Raw genomic sequence first — 13,614 nt, 5'->3', positions numbered from 1 at the left:
TTTCTATTACTTTGAAGGATTATCTAACGAAAAGCAACCAACAAATCAATGAAATTGTGGAACTAGTGAGAGGAAAGCTATCTGGTGGAGAACGCGTGAGTCTTGGAGCACTCACTGTCATTGATGTACATGGTAAATAATTGCTTACAGCCTCTCCTGTTAATGAGGAAATAATAGTAAGTGCTTGTTTCAACAATGCCACATTATCTGAAACAAAAAATAAAGTGTTATCAGGATGTGGGCAATACTGGTAAAGCTACATTTATTGCCCAACTTTAGTATTAAGAGTCAGCTACATATAGGGCTCAAATTTCGGACTCCCGCTAGAACGGCGCACTTCAGAAAGGCCCGCCTAATTTGTAGAATAAAAATTGCGCCGAATACTTACCTCGCGATTCTCTGATCGCTGTCGGCCCGTTTCTAGCTCGGCGAGGCGCAGCAGGAGCTGCTGGGGGCGGAGCAACAGCCCTGTGCCAAAAACAGTGCCGGCAGCTGCGCGCATGTGCAGTGGAGGCTGCGCGCGTGCGTAGTGGCTCCTGGCCCTCCCAGCGCGTCCCGTCTCCCGGGCGGCGACCCTATCCCTGGCCGAAGGGACATTGTCCCTATCCCAGGTCGACGCATCTTACCTCGTCGGAGGGGCCCGCCCGCCCGGCATTTCGCTGGGGGCAGGCCCCGTCTGAAGAGTCGTCGGCGGGGCACGCCCGCCCGGCCACTTGTTGGGGGCAGGCCCACCCAAAGAGACGTCGTCAGTGGCAGCCTGGTATCGGCTGCGGTGGGCCCCGCCCAAAGTCCTCAGCGGTGCCCGGCTTCGTCTTCTGCCCTCCCCCCCCCCCCCCATTCTTCTCCTGCCCCCCCATTCTTCTTCCCCCCCCATTCTTCTTCCCCCCCCATTCTTCTCCTGCCCCCCCATTCTTCTTCTGCCCCCCATTCTTCTTCTGCCCCCCCATTCTTCTCCTGCCCCCCATTCTTCTCCTGCCCCCCCATTCTTCTCCTGCCCCCCCATTCTTCTTCCCCCCCATTCTTCTCCTGCCCCCCCATTCTTCTCCTGCCCCCCCATTCTTCTCCTGCCACCCCATTCTTCTCCTGCCCCCCCATTCTTCTCCTGCCCCCCCATTCTTCTCCTGCCCCCCCATTCTTCTCCTGCCCCCCCATTCTTCTCCTGCCCCCCCATTCTTCTCCTGCCCCCCCATTCTTCTCCTGCCCCCCCATTCTTCTTCTGCCCCCCCATTCTTCTTCTGCCCCCCCCATTCTTCTTCTGCCCCCCCATTCTTCTCCTGCCCCCCCCATTCTTCTCCTGCCCCCCCATTCTTCTCCTGCCCCCCCCTATTCTTCTCCTGCCCCCCCCATTCTTCTCCTGCCCCCCCATTCTTCTTCTGCCCCCCCCATTCTTCTCCTGCCCCCCCCATTCTTCTCCTGCCCCCCCATTCTTCTCCTGCCCCCCCATTCTTCTCCTGCCCCCCCCATTCTTCTCCTGCCCCCCCCGTTCTTCTTCTGCCCCCCCATTCTTCTTCTGCCCCCCCCCCGTTCTCCTTCTGCCCCCCCGTTCTCCTTCTGCCCCCCCCGTTCTTCTTCTGCCCCCCCGTTCTTCTTCTGCCCCCCCCGTTCTTCTCTCTCCCCCCCCCCCCCGTTCTTCTCTCCCCCCCCCCGTTCTTCTCTCCCCCCCCCCCGTTCTTCTCTCCCCCCCCGTTCTTCTCCTCCCCCCCCGTTCTTCTCCTCCCCCCCCCGTTCTTCTCCTCCCCCCCCCGTTCTTCTCCTCCCCCCCCCCGTTCTTCTCCCCCCCCCCGTTCTTCTCCCCCCCCATTCTTCTGCCCCCCCTGTTCTTCTTTCCCCCCCACCCCGTTCTTCATTCCCCCCCTCTCATCTCTCTCCCCCCCTCTTCTCTCCCTCCCCCTCTTCTCTCCCTCCCCCTCTTCTCTCCCTCCCCCTCTTCTCTCCCTCCCCCTCTTCTCTTCCCCCCCTCTCTTCTCTTCCCCCCCTCTCTTCTCTCCCCCCTCTCTTCTCTCCCCCCCTCTCTTCTCTCCCCCCCCTCTCTTCTCTCCCCCCCTCTCTTCTCTTCCCCCCCCCTCTTCTCTCCCCCCCTCTCTTCTCTCCCCCCTCTCTTCTCTCCCCCCCTCTCTTCTCTCCCCCCCTCTCTTCTCTTCCCCCCCCCTCTCTTCTCTTCTCCCCCCCTCTCTTCTCTCCCCCCCTCTCTTCTCTCCCCCCCCTCTTTTCTCCTCCCCCTCTTCTCTCCCCTCCCCTCTTCTCTCCCCTCCCCTCTTCTCCCCTCTCTTCTCTCCCCCCCCTCTCTTCTCTCCCCCCCTCTCTTCTCTCCTCCCCCTCTTTTCTCCTCCCCCTCTTCTCTCCCCTCCCCTCTTCTCTCCCCTCCCCTCTTCTCTCCCCTCCCCTCTTCTCCCCTCTCTTCTCTCCCCCCCTCTCTTCTCTCCCCCCCCTCTCTTCTCTCCCCCCCCTCTCTTCTCTCCCCCCCCTCTCTTCTCTCCCCCCCCCTCTCTTCTCTCCCCCCCTCTCTTCTCTTCCCCCCTCTCTTCTCTTCCCCCCCCTCTCTTCTCTCCCCCCCTCTCTTCTCTTCCCCCCTCTCTTCTCTTCCCCCCCCTCTCTTCTCTTCCCCCTCTCTCTTCTCTCCCCCCCCTCTCTTTTCTTCCCCCCCTCTCTTCTCTTCCCCCCCCTCTCTTCTCTCCCCCCCCTCTCTCTCCCTCTCTCTTCTCCCACCCAGCCCCCATCTCTTCTCCCCCACCCCCTCTTTCTTTTCTCCCCGGTGCTGCAGTAGGTGTGTAGAAATAATTTTTTATTTATTGCGTGATTTTTAAATTATTTTTTTTATTTTTTATTCATTTCTTTTTGGATTGATTTATTGGTTGATTTATTGATTTATTTATCATTTATTATTGATGATGGCAATTTATTTGTAAAAGTGAAGTGTTTAATGTTTGTAAACTTCTCTTCCCCCATCTCTCGTTCCCTACGCCTGATTTGTAACCTACGCCTGATTTCTAAGTGTTGGCAAGGTTTTTCTGAGCGTACAAAAATCTACACTTATTCCATTCTAAGCTAGTTTGGAGTAAGTTTTTACTGCCAAAACTTGCAAAACAGGCGTAAGTGGCTGGACACACCCCCTTTTGAAAAAAAATCAGTTCTGTTCTAACTCACTAGAACTGGAGCAAACTAAATGCCAAGAATTGCAATTTCTAAGATACTCCATTCTAAACTAATTACTCCAAAAAAATATGAGCAACTCAGGCCGAAACTTGACCCCATAATGTGGACATAGCAAGTTCTTGTTTGATGGGAATTACTGAACTAGTTTTATTGCCATATTTTATGATTTGAACTCATAACCTCTGGGCTGCTAGTTCAGTATATTAACCACTACAATGCTATACACCTACTAATCCAGCTTGCTTCTTCTGTGAGGCATACAGATGATGAAGGTCCCAGGTTTAATCCCTGGTCTCCACCAGGTCATCCAGGACAGTGATAGGAGTGCAATAATTGGCCACTGTGCCTTGGAATTGGGAAGCAAAATTGGCTTTGGTTTCTGCCCCTGAATGCTTTACAGCAGCTCCTTCTGGTAGTGTGTATATGTAATAGCCAGGTGAAGACAGGATTAGATGGGTGAGATCCTGAAGACTCTTGTGCTTGAGGCTCTCATGTAAATAATGGCCATTGGAGTAACATACTGGAGTGCGAGCACATCTATGGAACTGTACTCCCATGAGGAAATCAGTGCCTTCAGGAGAGGAAAAGAAGAGAGAAAATGAGAGGTGAAAGATATTTTAATGGTGCATGATATATCCCATTGTGTGTTCTGTTCCTGCAGCACGTGATGTGGTTGCTGAATTGGCAGAGGCTAAAGTATCAAGTCTTAATGATTTCATGTGGATTTGCCAGCTGAGATACTACTGGGAAGAAAATGATGTTATTGTGCGTATGATCACTACAGTTCTGACATATGGTTATGAATACCTGGGTAACTCTGCACGACTCGTCATAACGCCCCTTACTGATCGATGCTACAGGTACAATAAGGCACAGATTATTCTTCTGAAAGAAACTGAACCTTACATTTTCAGGGAAGTAATTGTTGAATTGCCACTTTGGTCTTGTATAGCAACTGTTACAGGGAACATTAATAAATTTCACAAGGTAATTTATTATGTCTTAACAAAGTCTATAACTGAATGACGATCTCCACCATATGTTGATGTGCAGGCTGAAAATTGGCTGATCTACCTGTTAGTACACATCTGTCCTTCTATTAAAAACAAATGGTAAATCTAGCTTTCTTCCTGTTTAATTAAGCTTTAGTTTGAAACTGTCGAAGAAAATGAGACCCAACAAATGTGGCTTTCAGAAATCTCAAATCTTTCCAAAGTTCATTTAGTTTCATAAATGTGTAGATCGGATTCAATTAAATGTATTTTTTTTGTGTGGCTATAATTGGAAACCAAACAGGTTCTTTGAACGCACTCCTCAATACTGATCTTTCATCGAAAAATTTGGATCAATTTCGGCTCAGACAGGGAGCAATTGGAGTAAGTTGGGAAGTCTCAATTCAGTTCCCAGTGAGCACCAAATCCATTGTACAAAGCTGGCAGTATTTGGCAATATTTCAGCAATAGTTGCATGTGTTCTTGAGACTGAGGGCAATGAAGGTTGGAAGAAGAACATGAATTCTGTTTTTCAGTGTATGTGTATCTAGAGGTTTGTTATGCTGTCAATAATGTTCCTTTTTATACTACAGGGTTGCTTGTAATGGCAACAGTTCCTCTGCTTATATAATCTGAGGCAGCAAAAGCCTCCTGGAATAGAATTTTCCCTCACTGTCTCCAACCAAAATACAGCTGATAGCAAATGTGAACAATGCACACCATCAGAATGTAGGTGCAGCCTGCCATTTGGAACTTAAATATAGGTGTTATAATCATCTGCAAGTGCAGTTGATTCAAAGTAACAAATGCAGTATAAACTTAGCAGATTCAGCATCAATGTGAACTAATTCAATTAGGTAATATAAAAGGGTATAAACATAATAGAAGAGCATTTTTTTTCTGTAACGGGCTTAACAACCTCTTTTTAAACCCGTGCAGATTGAGGCACACTAAGTGTAAATCTAAGTTAAAAAGCAATTACAATAAACATTAAGTGTAGGTAATTTAGAGAATCCATGAGATTAACAGCACCAACAACAACAATATAGCGCATTTAACGCAGCAAAATGTCCCAAGGCGCTTAACGAGCAATATCAATAAAAAAACTTTTGACACCGAGCCACAGAGGGAGGTAACAGGATAGAGGACCAAAAGCTTGGTCAAAGAAGTAGGTTTTAAGGGGAATCTTAAAGGAGGAGGGAGAGGTGGAGAGGTTCAGGAAGGAAATTCTAGATTTTAGGGCCAAGGCAGTTGAAAGCACGGCCCCCAATGGTGGAACAATTAAAATCAGGGATGCACAAGAGACCAGAATTGGAGGAGTGCAAAGATCTCAAAGACTTGTAGGGCTGGAGGAGGTTACAGGTACTTACTGTACTTTTCTTATGATCTACCTAGGACATTGATGGGAGCCTTAAAATTACATCTTGGTGGTGCCCCAGAAGGACCTGCAGGAACTGGCAAAACAGAAACTGTAAAAGATTTAGCAAAAGCTGTAGCCAAACAGGTAACTATTACTTTGGGATGCTGCATACGTGCTTGCTGCTTTATGATTTTATATTAACCCCATTTTTTAATTTATAACTATCAATGTCCTCTCCTATTTCCATTTCTTTACACATTTACGCACCCCCCCCCCAAATCTCCGTTTTCCATTTTTATTCGAACATAAGAACATAAGAAATAGGAACAGGAGTAGGCCAAACGGCCCCTCGAGCCTGCTCCGCCATTCAATAAGATCATGGCTGATCTCATCATGGACTCAGCTGCACTTCCCCGCCCGCTCCCCATAACCCCTTATTCCCTTATTGTTTAAGAAACTGTCTATTTCTGTCTTAAATTTATTCAATGTCCCAGCTTCCACAGCTCTCTGAGGCAGCGAATTCCACAGATCCACAACCCTCAGAGAGAAGAAATTTCTCCTCATCTCAGTCTTAAATGGGCGGCCCCTTATTCTAAGATCATACCCTCTAGTTCCAGTCTCCCCCATCAGTGGAAACATCCTCTCTGCATCCACCTTGTCAAGCGCCCCCATAATCTTATACGTTTCGATAAGATCAGCTCTCATTCTTCTGAATTCCAATGAGTAGAGGCTCAACCTACTCAACCTTTCCTCATAAATCAACCCCCTCATCCCTGGAATCAACCTAGTGAACCTTCTCTGAACTGCCTCCAAAGCAAGTATATCCTTTCATAAATATGGAAACCAAAACTGCACGCAGTATTCCAGGTGTGGCCTCACCAATACCCTGTATAGCTGTAGCAAGACTTCCCTGCTTTTATACTCCATCCTCTTTGCAATAAAGGTGTCACTGTCCTTCCATTTTTATACTTCAGATTCTTATAGCTGCAGGCAGCCAATATGCTTCCTCTTTCAGCTAAGAGAATATGACCATTCAGACTGTGGTTTCTCCACTCCCAGCATTAATGTTGTTTCATGATCAGTTAATAGCGGATGTCTTCTGCTGAGACAGGTCTGGTGGTCCTGTCAGTGTTTCCACCTGCTGCTTGCCGCCCTCTCCATCGTTAATACCATAAAGAACTGGCAAACCTCACTTAAAGACCACAGGATGCATACGTAACTGAATGATCTTCTTAATTACTATTGTTGTGGAAGAACTGCTCATACTGCAAATCTGCCAACTAAAATATAGAATTTTTAGAAAACTGACTTTCATAGTTGTGCAGCTGCACAAGAATGGATATTTTTAGCATGGCAGGTATAAGCGGGCAGCAATCTGCAAAAGATGCGTTCGTTTCAGTGTCATGTTGGCCAGAAGGAGTAACACTAACAAAACAAATTATATAAGGATATTGTCATGTATTCAACCAGCATTGTAACCCATGTATAAACTGACCTAAGTTGTACACCGTGAGAACACTGACCACTAAGTGGGAGACACTCCTAATCTGAACCTTCAGGTAGAAAAGGGGAAGCTCCACCCACCTTCATCACTTGAGTGCTAAGGAATAAAGGACAGGTCATAGGCTGACCTTCTCTCAAGCATGGGCCTCGTGTGCATTTATACTGTGTAGTAAGGACGTATCAATGGCGACAAGAACCTGGGATTTAAACCACGCGAGCATGGCCACTAGCAGAACAGACGAGAGGTACTGTGTTAAGGAATGGTTGGGACAGAGATTCAACATTGTTAAAGCAGCACACAGTTCTCTAGGCAGACAAGGGCAGTCAGGCATGCCCCAACATGTAGTCGAACCCAGAGGGGGAGTTCGACAGAGACAATGGCAAGCTGAACAGCGATTCACGCCATTGCAAAGGACAATGCGGCCAGTAATGGGGCCATCAACACCTGTTAATGGTGCACTCAAGGACAATAACAGGGGCAGTCAGGGACGATCGACTGGCAAGGGACCTTTTGTTTCAAACCGCAACTCATGCTGGAGGCGTGGAGGCATACATTCAGACGGAGTTTGCAGAGATGAGCAAAATACCTGCAGAAATTGCAGAAATGGACACTGGGGGAAATCGCTGGAAGCTGAAGTTCAGCGAGTTCATGTGGAGCACGTATACAGTTCATACACCAGGACGCCACCGATAATGATGAAAGTGCTCCTCAATGGCATCCCAGTATCAATGGAGTTACACACGGGTGCCAGCCAGTCCATGATGGGTATCAAACAGTTCGAAAAGTTGTGGGCATCCAAGGCCAGGAGGCCAAAATTATCGCCGATTGACGCACAGCTACGGACTTACACAAAGCAGATCATTCCGGTGCTAGGCAGCGCCACGGTAGTCGTGACCCACAAAGATTCGGAGAACAGGTTGCCACTCTGGATTGTCCCAGGGGACGGTCCCGCACTACCGGGGAGAAGTTGGCTTGCTGTCATGAACTGGAAATGGGGCGATGTCAATGCAATTTCCTCTGTGAAGCGAGTATCATGCTCACAAGTCCTGGACAAATTTGACTCATTATTTCAACCCGGCATTGGCACTTTCATGGGGGCCAAGATAGTGATTCACATAAACCCGGACGCCAGACCAGTACACCACAAGGCCAGAGCGGTGCCGTACGTGATGCGGGAAAAGATAGAAGGCGAATTGGACCGCCTGTTGAGGGAAGGCATCATCTCGCCAGTCGAATTCAGTGACTGGGCGAGCCCGATTGTGCCGGTGCTCAAGGCGGATGGGTCGGTCAGGATATGTGGCGATTACAAGGCCACCATCAATCGGGTGTCACTCCAAGACCAGTACCCGCTGCCGAGAGCGGAGGACCTCTTTGCGACGCTATCCAGTGGCAAACTTTTTTCAAAATTGGACCTGACCTCAGCTTACATGACCCAGGAGCTGGCGAGTGGGTCGAAGAAGCTGACCACCATCAGGACACACAAAGGGTTGTTTGAGTACAACAGATGTCCATTCGGGATTCGCTCGGCCGCCGCGATCTTCCAACGAAATATGGAAAGCCTCCTCAAGTCGATTCCAGGGACGGTGGTTTTTCAGGACGACATCCTCATCACGGGTTACGATACTGAAGAACACCTCCACAACCTGGAGGAGGTGCTACGCAGACTGGACTGGGTAGGTCTGTGACTGAAAAAGGTGAAGTGCCTCTTCCTAGCTCCAGAGGTAGAATTCCTGGGGATGAGGGTAGCAGCAGACGGGATCAGCCCTACTGCATCCAAGACGGAAGCGATCCAGAGAGCACCCAGACCCCGTAACACGACGGAGCTGCGTTCGTTCCTGGGGCTACTGAACTATTTTGGTAACTTTCTTCCCAAATTGAGCACGCTGCTAGAGCCGCTACACGTGCTCCTACGCAAAGGTCGCGAATGGGTCTGGGGGGACAACCAGGAAAGGGCTTTTAATAGAGCACGCAATTTGTTATGTTCCAACAATCTGTTAACGCTATATGACCCATGTAAGAAACTTGTGTTAACGTGCGATGTGTTGTCCTATGGTGTCGGGTGTGTGTTGCAGCATGTCAATGCCAAGGGTCAGTTACAGCCGGTAGCTTATGCCTCCAGGAGTCTGTCCCAGGCAGAAAGGGGCTACGGGATGGTAGAAAAGGAGGCGCTCGCATGTGTATATGCGGTAAAGAAAATGCACCAGTACCTGTTTGGCAGGAAATTTGAGCTGGAGACAGATCACAAACCCCTAACGTCCCTTTTGGCCGACAACAAGGCCATAAATGCAAACGCATCAGCCCGCATACAGAGATGGGCACTCGCGTTAGCTGCCTATGACTACACAATTCGGCACAGACCCGGCACCGAAAACTGCGCCGATGCACTCAGCAGGCTCCCACTAGCCACCACTGAGGGGGCTACCGAGCATGGTGCTGAGATGGTCATGGCTGTTGAAGCTTTCGGAAGCGAAGGCTCACTCGTGACAGCCCATCAGATTAAAGTCTGGACAAATAGAGACCCGCTATTGTCTCTAGTCAAGAAATGTGTCCTGAATGGGGACTGGGCAGCCACGTACAGGGCATGCCCTGAGAAATTTAAACCATTTCACAGGCGCAAGGATGAACTCTCGATTCAGGCCGATTGCCTACTGTGGGGAAACCGTGTAGTCATGCCCCAGATGGGCAGAGAGGTGTTCATCAGAGAACTCCACAATGGGCACCCAGGCATTGTCACGATGAAGGCAATTGCCAAGTCACACGTTTGGTGGCCAGGGATAGACGCAGATCTGGAACTTTGTGTTCGCAGGTGCAACACGTGTGCCCAGCTGGGCCATGCGCCCAGGGAAGCCCCCCTTAGCCCCTGGCGATGGCCCGCCAAGCCTTGGTCACGCATCCATGTGGACTACGCAGGTCCTTTCATGGGGAAAATGTTTTTGGTTGTAGTAGACGCCTACTCCAAATGGATCGAGTGTGACATTTTAAATTCAAGCACATCCTCTGCCACGGTAGAAAGTCTACGGGCAATGTTCGCCGCCCACGGTCTACCGGATATCTTGGTCAGCGACAATGGCCTGTGCTTCACAAGCACTGAATTCCAGGACTTCATGGCAGGCAATGGAATTAACCATGTTAGAACGGCACCATTCAAGCCAGCCTCAAACGGCCAGGCAGAACGAGCAGTGCAGATAATCAAACAGAGGATGCTCAGATTCCAAGGGGGTTCCCTACAAACCCGCTTATCACGCCTCCTGTTGGCCTATAGATCCCGACCACACTCGCTCACAGGAGTTCCACCCGCAGAGCTACTAATGAAAAGGACGCTCAAAACCTGATTATCCCTTATACACCCCACCATGAAAGAAATTGTCGAGAGCAGGCGCCAGTCACAATATCACTACCATGACAGGAATGCGAGGGCGCGATGTATTGATGTAAATTATCCTGTTTTTGTCCTCAACTACGCTGCAGAGCCCAAATGGCTCGCAGGCACTGTGGTTGCCAAAGAGGGAAATAAGATTCTGGTAGTTAAACTTACCAATGGACAAATCTGCCGCAAACAAAAAGGAGGTTCAGCAACCCCATAGAAGAAGCAGAGGAAGAACACGATATAGAGTTCACTCCACCACAGGTGACCGAACACCGGAACCAAAGGGAGGAGAGCCCAGTCACTGTGGGCAGTCCGGACAGGCCTGAGGCACTGCAAACAGCAGACACCCAGGCCAGCGCCCAACAACCGGAGCCCCAACTCAGGCGCTCTACAAGGGAGCGTAAACCACCAGAGAGACTCAACCTGTGATCCCAATTAGACTTTGGGGGGGGAAGTGATGTTATGTATTCAACCAGCATTATAACCCTGACCTAAGTTGTACACCGTGAGAACATTGACCACTAGGTGGGAGACACTCCTAACCTGGACCTTCAGGTATAAAAGGGGAAGCTCCACCCACCTTCATCACTTGAGTGCTAAGGAATAAAGGACAGGTCATAGACTGACGACCTCTCAAGCATGGGCCTCGTGTGCATTTATACTGTGTAGTAAGTACGTATCAGATATCATATTCAATTTTAAAATAAAAAAGAGACAAACTATCCTTTGAATGGAACCTTAAGGTAGTTCCACTTCTAATACGTGACCAGTTAGATCATGTGTAGTCTTGTGATGTGGCATCTCATTTCAAAATTAAAAGAGAAGAGAAAGATCTTTATCAAGCACTACTGGGGAAAATGTTCATCTTCACCACCTGGATGGTAATCTGGTGGAGCGGAAAGAATAAAAATCAGGCAGGTTCTACAACAGGCAGGCGATCTGCTCCGGTAGATTACTGCCCAGGCGGTGAGGATGAAAATTTACCCCCATGTCTTTATTTTAATGCAGGTTACAGCCTAATGAAAATCAAATTGGTAAACATATTGGCCCAGAATGTGCTGGAACGGGGTATCTAACGATGTGCCCCATGAGTTGGAATTTTTTCCTCTTCAGCTCAAACAATATTTGTACTGCAAATTGCTGGAAGTATGAGGTCAATGACGGGCTAAACAGTCTATCTCCTTAACCATGGAAATGTAAGGAAAAAAATTATTAATATAAAATGTAAAAAAACCTCTAGGAACAATTTAGTCCTTGCAGGAGTGAGACTCCACAGTTTCAATTATTCCCTTTCTGAGATCAAGTGGAATTGCAGGAACATAAATCTCATCGCTAAATACCAGTCTTAACTTCCTGCGGCGAGTTTACATTGTTTTAACAGCGCAAATGCAGGAATTTCTTGAAACTCATTGGGGAGATTAATGGCAAACCAGGTTAACGGTGGAGTGGCGCAAATTGTCCAGCAATTTGTGACGATTTGCCACTCACGCTGTGTCTCTTCCTCGCCACAAATTACTGTTTCTTTGCACACTAATAACGGCATGTGCAATTAACTCGCCGTTATTCTCCCAGCAAGTTCTGGTCCATAAAGTTACCAAAAATGTGCCATCTGTAATGATCTCAATCACACAGCTTGAGTGGCAAATCACCACAAATTGCTGGACAATTTGAGCCACTCCGCCATTAACCTTGTTTGTCATCAATCTCCCTAATGAGTTACAAGAAATGTTAGATGTTGCTGTTGGGTTTGATGTTCTGCTTCACTCACTTTTTTTCTGTCTTTACAGTGTGTAGTTTTCAACTGCTCTGATGGTCTGGATTATAAAGCTATGGGAAAATTCTTCAAGGGTCTGGCCCAATCTGGGGCTTGGGCCTGCTTTGATGAGTTCAACAGGATAGAGGTAATTAAACCGACTAAGAAAGATCAGGACCATAGAGTCATGGATGTTTAATTTGGATTACTTTTCTTCTTTGTTGAGATTCAGGCAGTGGAATTCTAAATGAGGTGGAATTCTAAATGAGTTGGAATTTGCAAAGGGTAGAGCTTGAGTTCTCCAGTTTCACCTGAAAGATGGCACTTGTGACAATGCAACAATCTCTCGGAACTTTACTTAAGCATCTGCACTCAATTCCTGCAGTGGGGTTTGAACTTATAACCTTCTGAGCTAAGCTCTTTTATGTCTTTGTTTCCCCTACTCTTTTTTTGTTCCCCTTTTCAAAAGTCCAGTATTCTCCCCTTCTCTCTCCATTCACAGATGCACATTTCCATGAGTGTCAGCCACTCTCCAGCACCTTGACCAAGTGAATCAAGACAGTGAGTGTTGGTAGGTCATCCATCATAGGCAATTAGGGTAAAATAAAAAGCAGTAATTGAGCACGTCCTTACCCAACATTTGTACACAAACCCTTTCAGTGGAGATCATTCGGTGGCAATCGGGAGCAGGAGCCCTGGTTTGAATCCCCCCACACCCCCTCACTAACTCAGGTGTGATGAGAACAAATTTAGTGTTCCTACTACTATCTGGCTGAGATTATTTAACTCTGCGCAGACAAGGGATTAAACCTGCATTCTCCCTGTAACACACTGATTACTTCAATTCATTCCAGTCCAGGAACCTGATATTTGGAACACAATCTTAAAAATTGGTGACATAAAGGTAAGACTGTAAGAGACTTCAAAATGACATGTTAGTGGATTAGGCAGACAGGTGGCAGATGCAATATAATGTGAATAAGTGTAAGGTAATACATTTTAGGAGGAAAAACAAGGAATGGATCTATATGCTTAATGGAAAGGTACTGTAGGGCGCCCTTGAGCCCAAGGTTCAAACACATAATTCCCCTGAAAGTGCTGTTGGTCTTCTCTACAACTTTATCTGTGTGTACAGGAGGATAAAGCCATAAAAAAGCCAGTAGGATTTGGGATTTCTAAATCGGGACAGAGAGTACAAGGGCAACAAAGTAATAAATTCATACATAACACTGATTCGGCCATACTTGGATTACTGTGCGTAATTTTGGGTGTTTCTTTATGGAAAATATATTAGAGAGCATACAACAAAGATCACCAGGATGATGCCAGGGATGGGCGACAACAGTTATAAAGAAGTGCTTGAAATACCATATATACGCTGGAGATGGGAGAAGATTTAACAGAGGTTCTTAAATTATGAAGGATTTTGATAGAGGGAATAGGAAAAGATTATTTCCTCTGGTTGAGGAGTCAGTGATGAGGGGT

The 13,614-nt window shown here is 47.8% G+C and overlaps 1 protein-coding gene across 5 annotated transcripts in view; it reads left to right on the top strand.

Annotated features, from left to right (window-relative positions):
• Positions 1-13,614, top strand: part of dnah3 (dynein axonemal heavy chain 3) — a 292,437-nt gene that overhangs the window by 116,661 nt on the left and 162,162 nt on the right. For all 5 annotated transcript variants that reach the window (XM_070900963.1, XM_070900965.1, XM_070900961.1 and 2 more), the window contains 4 exons: positions 18-132; positions 3,815-4,013; positions 5,541-5,649; positions 12,164-12,277. In XM_070900963.1, the coding sequence (XP_070757064.1) occupies positions 18-132; positions 3,815-4,013; positions 5,541-5,649; positions 12,164-12,277 (537 nt within the window). The remainder of the gene's footprint in view (positions 1-17; positions 133-3,814; positions 4,014-5,540; positions 5,650-12,163; positions 12,278-13,614) is intronic.

The sequence above is a fragment of the Pristiophorus japonicus genome, chromosome 15 (assembly GCF_044704955.1).
Source record: "Pristiophorus japonicus isolate sPriJap1 chromosome 15, sPriJap1.hap1, whole genome shotgun sequence".
In the NCBI taxonomy this organism is placed as follows: domain Eukaryota; kingdom Metazoa; phylum Chordata; class Chondrichthyes; family Pristiophoridae; genus Pristiophorus; species Pristiophorus japonicus.
The sequence above is the reverse complement of the archived record's forward strand: the minus strand, read 5'-3'. Positions and strand labels throughout refer to the sequence as shown.